At 42.2% G+C, this 5,268-nt stretch overlaps 1 protein-coding gene across 2 annotated transcripts; it reads right to left on the reverse strand.

The window, feature by feature from the left end:
• Positions 1-859: 859 nt before the first annotated feature.
• SFRP2 (secreted frizzled related protein 2) lies at positions 860-4,937 on the reverse strand. 2 transcript variants are annotated; one of them, XM_084626844.1, is made up of 4 exons: positions 4,244-4,937; positions 3,805-3,948; positions 2,853-2,933; positions 860-1,418 (listed from the first exon to the last, which is right to left on the reverse strand). In XM_084626844.1, exons 1-4 carry the CDS (start codon positions 4,740-4,742, stop codon positions 1,114-1,116), a joined length of 1,029 nt encoding a protein of 342 aa, XP_084482970.1. In that variant the 5' UTR covers positions 4,743-4,937; the 3' UTR covers positions 860-1,113. The 2 variants fall into 2 exon arrangements, with proteins under 2 accessions (XP_084482970.1, XP_084482971.1); XM_084626845.1 differs by lacking the exon at positions 3,805-3,948 and having other exon boundaries at positions 4,244-4,936.
• Positions 4,938-5,268: the final 331 nt, after the last annotated feature.

The following is a 5,268-nucleotide window of genomic DNA, read 5'->3' on the forward strand; positions in this document are numbered from 1 at the left end:
GCAAAAAAACCTGCTAATCTTAAAATGGTGTTTAAGAGTTACAGATACATCTTAGAACCGCTATGGGTGGATCTTTAGGTTTGTGTGGAGTCCTATTAATTCAATAAATAACCACTTTAGAGAGCCCAACCCTCATGGATCCAATCATGGGACTGGGCTCTCTAAAGTGGTTATTTATTGACTATTGGAGTTGGGGACTTTGGTGCAAGTTTTGCTGTATTATGACAAAAACCCGTTTGTGGTGGTGATTCTTAATTCTCTCATTTTCAAAACTCGTTGACATAACTCCACCCCCCCCCCAAAAGGAAGACAATTGGTAAACTGCGATGTAAAGTTTATATACAAGGATATAACGTTTATCTGGAATATTTACAAGGTTGGTTAAAACAATATTTTACAACTCTTTCAGGTTAATCCTTAGGTATATTACAGTTAGGCTACAAATGGTTTAATTTGCAAGTTTAAAAAAGTTAAAAGGTGTATTCAGATCAGTGTACAAAATGTTTTTTTTTGTTTCGGGGGGCAGGGTCAGAAAACAAAATGTACACATGGTTAACTTACTTGTATTGATGCATATGTACCTCATGCAGCAGTTGTAACGGTCTCCTCTATAGTGTTAAAATAGATGGCATGCCATTTCATACATGGACAAAAATCAGACTCCATGTACAAGGTCAACAAAAGGGGGAAATGTTTGTTGCCATCTCTGAGTGTGTCAGAGAGAAATACACACAAACACAAATGTGTGTATAGAGAAAGGTGGTGATATCAATTGAGCAGCTTTCCCAACATGAAGGAAAAAAGAAAAATTCAGACCAATGTCACATTTGCACTTACTCAAAAATCAAACCAAACAAACTAGCTTTAAGCAAGATATTTTAATACTTCACAAAAATATTCATGATTTTTATTACAGTTTTAATATATTTACAAAATTTGAAGGGGCGGGTTTTCCCCTCCTCTTCATTTTAAACAAACAGCCATCGTCTCCCATGCCTGCTATATCTTGTGGTTCAGAAAGGCTGAAACAAGAAGGTGCAAGAGGCTTGAAGAGCTCAGAACTGGGGCAGCTGGTGTAAGTGACTGGGGTGAAAGTGACTAGAGTAGAAGTGATTAGCATTGCAGTTTGCGGATGCTGCGGGAGAATCGTTTGAACGCCCGCTGCCCTTTCTGCCACCGCTTCACGGAGGTGATCACCAGCTCCCCAGCCTGCCTTTGTCCCATCACTAAATAGGGTGCATTTATGTCATTCATCTCATCACAGGTACACTGCAGGCCACCTTTGAGCCAGAGCACTGTCTTCCTCAGATCCCTCTCTGTCACCCCATTCAGCTTGTAGATGGTTTTGCTCTTTGTTTCAGGGGTGATCTTGGTGTCCCCATTGATGTATGTGATCTCCTTCACTTTTATCTTCAGGGCTAATAGAGAGAGTGGAGCAGGGGGGAGGGAGAAGTGGGATGAGAGAGATTGAGAGATTTTTTTTTTCCCATTAGTGCACATAAAGGGGACCTGGGGAGGGAGGTCTTCTATTGCTAATTAAACTGTCAGGGGCTGACAGAATGGGCAGCAGGTGGCTCATTTTCTAAAGCCACTAAGTGCATGCAAGTCATCTCAGTTTGAATCAACCTTAAGATTTTTTTTCCTTCTTTTCTAAATGCATCTTTTCTTTAGTTTTCCTAATGTTTGCAAACACAGAGAGGGCACATTTTGTACATTGTCTAATGCTGGGTTAAAACCTAGCACATATTTATTCTTACTGAAACCCTAGAATTTGAAAAGGAGGGAGGGGGAAGAATCTAAATCTAATTTGAAATCTGATCTTTTCTGTGGTTGAAAACGTTAAACTTAATTTATTAGTCTGGAGAGGATTTTTAGGTAAACTTGTAAGGAAATGATATTTCACATGTATTGCCATTTAAAAGAATAGATCACGTGGAAGGAGAACTGACCTAACAGCTGCATTTGATTTGATAAAATAACTAAGGAGAGGGAAATACAAGGCTCTTTAAGGACTTGCACAACATGTTTAGCTCTAAAAGGTTTTATCTGAATACCTCAGGCATTGTTTGCCAGTCCAAAGCCAGGATAAATACAGGCTATATTAATACATTGTCCTCATAATGGCTTTGTTTCTGAGGACACATTTGAATTACTAGATGTTTACAGTACAGGTCCACCTGCAATTATAAATATTGATCTATTATAATAGTCTCTTGAAATAGGCATACTCCAGTTTGTACATTTCCCAATTCTCCTTGTTAAAAGGGCTTTCCTGTCCTCTTCTAACCCAGAATCTTCATGTTTTGTATATATACTTAAGTCTCCACACATCACCTTCTCTGTTAAATCGTATGTAGAAGCTCATTTATAATCTGCAAAGAAAGTCTTTACAAATGTTTGAGACTGGGAATTTGGATCTCTTCCCCTGCACCCCCTATATGAAATCCTTCCTCCACTTTTTCCCCTAGACAGTATTTTAGATTACAGATTGCTCTTGTTCATTGTACTACTCCACTTGCCAGAGTCCACTATATAAACGAATATTAAACAGCTTTATTGTTGGTAATTTTGTTGGTTTTTGAGATGAGGAGGAAATTGCAAACAGAAATCTGACTTTGCTAGGATTTAAAAACACTTTTTTTTTCACTCTGACTAGGATTTGCATGATTGAAGCCTTCTGACACAGTATCTTAGAAGGACTGAGTTTAGTTTGATTTGCAGACAAGGCTAAATCCTGACTGTATCCTTACTCTGGCAGAAATCCCATTGCCCGCTGTGGAAGTTTAACCTGATCATTACAGGAGTGGACCCCAGTCCTGGAATTCTAACCAGAGGGCTCTTTTTCCACTTACCAAAGTCATTTTTGCAAAGGTTTTCCACGATGTCGTTGTCATCTTCGTTCTTGTTTTTGCAGGCATCACAGACCTTTGGTGCTGGAAATGTAAGAAGCAGGTTTGGTTAAAAAAGAACAGCAGGTGGCGTTTGGGAACATTGAAGCGAATTGAGATTTTCTACCAACTGGTATGTGCCCTTTATAGAATGCTCACAGCTGCCTTTACAACTTCTGATTTACCTTTCATTTCCTAGATGACACCAGAACTGATCGCACAGAGATTGTTTCGTTAACATAACCTCTCTAAACGAACTGTTGGGTTTTTTTTAAAATTCTAAGAATAGAGGGATTTTCATTAAAACAGGAATGAACTGTGAGCTGTGAAGTGTGCATATTCTTTCAGCTATGGAAATAATATAGATCACGTTCCGGTCAAAATCCTTCCTTTTTCAAAAAGGAGAGGAAGATTTGTGAAATGCACAGCAGCAAAGAGCCAGGGACTCCAAGTAAAATCACAAAACCACCAAAGTTCCCACTGAAAGCGATAGGAATAAAAGCATTGATTTGTTTATCGCTTGGGTTGGGAAAATGTTCGAAAAATGCAAAACATTTCCAGTGAATTACCCACCTAACCTCAAGAGGATTGGAAAGTCACGCTGCATCATGTCAGAAAAGATTGCTAAGCAACTTTGCAATTGATTTAAGATCTGCCTAGAAGGAAGCAGGGGCTTGAAAAGAAGTTCCTGTTGAATCCCCTGAAAAGGATTAAGGAGCCCCCTTCCCCTCCCACGAGGAACAAAAATCAAGTCAGGCAGACCGTGGGGTTTTGTGAAAGGGTATCGAGCGCCCGAGGTTCCCTTCCCAAAGCTACTCCCTCTCACCCGCCCACCCCTTTTATAACTAGGGAAATTCTCCTTTTGCATGATCTTCTCCACCTAATTAAAACCAGCCCCCAAATAAAAAGCGGGTACCAGTGGAAGAGGCTTCCTTCATTCGTAATAACTGTCGATTCATGGACTTTTCACGTGTGAAATTGGTTTGCTGGTCAATCAAAAATCTTGGCATTTTTTCAGTTCCACTCTCTTGCGCTCTCTCTTTAGCAACCCTACAACAAACTGTCATGGTAAATACAGGTGTAAAACAACCTCCTGTAGTTCTTAACTTTGGTCATTGTTTAAAACCTGTTCACGGCAGGAAACAATTCATTTTCGGCGGCTTTAAAAGCTAGTATTCACTCTCCCATAGACCTACAACTGCAACCGAGATGACTCCACAGCCCCTGGCATGTGTTGCAGAGTATAGGGGATGTTCTGGTTCTTGAGGCATTACAATATGCAGGGAAACCTGTGAACCCCTCACTGAAATAATAATGCCCAAGCTCGAAGGAGGCTGCAGCAGTATCATCCTTACCTTCTCTGGGGGTAGGGAGGACTTGGTCGCTGCTTGCCGGGGGGATGCATAGGTCGTTGTCCTGGGGGAAGCGGCTGCAGTCCAGCATCTCAGGCCAGGGGAAGCCGAAGGCAGACATAACAGGGGCGCAACTGTCCTTCACCTGCTCACAGAGCGAATGGCAAGGCTGAATGGTCTCATCCAGGTCATCGATGCAGACGGGCGCAAAGAGCGAGCACAGGAACTTTCTGGTGTCCGGGTGGCACTGCTTCTGAACTAGAGGGATCCAGGCTCCAGCCTGCTCCAGGACCTCCTGGATCGTTTCATGCCCCAGCAGATTGGGCAGCCTCATGTTCGGGTACTCGATCCCGCGGCACAACAAGAGGGAGGCGGGGATAGGTTTGCAGTTGGACCTCTTGTATGAGAACTCGGGCTGTCCAAAAAGAAAGAGCCCTTTGACAGACCCTACGCAGTGGGAGGCGATAAAGATCAGGAACAGAGACCAGTATCCCTGGTACATGGTTGGTGACTCACGCTCTAAAACGGGGGTGAAAAAAACGCCCCAGCGAGGCTTCCAGTTTCTTACAAAGGCAGAAAACAGGCTCTAGCCCAGAGAGAGAAACTCTCAGCTCCCCTGAGGCTACATGCAGCTTTCCGGGAGGCTCAGGCTCTGACTGTTAGACGGGGGTGGACAAACTGATCAAGATGCTGGGCAAACAAGAGTTTTCTGGATTTTTTTATGCAAATTGTAGGGGCTGGGAGGAGCTTTCTGACAATAATCCGAAAAGGATTGGTCACTACTTTCTTGGTCTGGTTTTCCTTAGGGGATTCTCTTTTGGCAGGCAATCCTTAAAAGAAATGTTACAATGCATGTTTAAAAAAAAAACCTCTCTCAACAAAGAGCACAAAAGACGTAAGAGCTCATTGCTCAGGCAAACAGAGAGAGATGCTTTAAGGTTGTGGCTTAGTTTTAGAGGTGAGCTTTGCAGTTCATAAAGCTATTGTAAATAGAACTCTTCCTCTTCCCCTTCAATTGAAGATGCCGG

The sequence above is a fragment of the Lepidochelys olivacea genome (assembly GCF_965140295.1).
Source record: "Lepidochelys olivacea isolate rLepOli2 genome assembly, chromosome: 4".
Classification (NCBI taxonomy): Eukaryota; Metazoa; Chordata; order Testudines; family Cheloniidae; genus Lepidochelys; species Lepidochelys olivacea.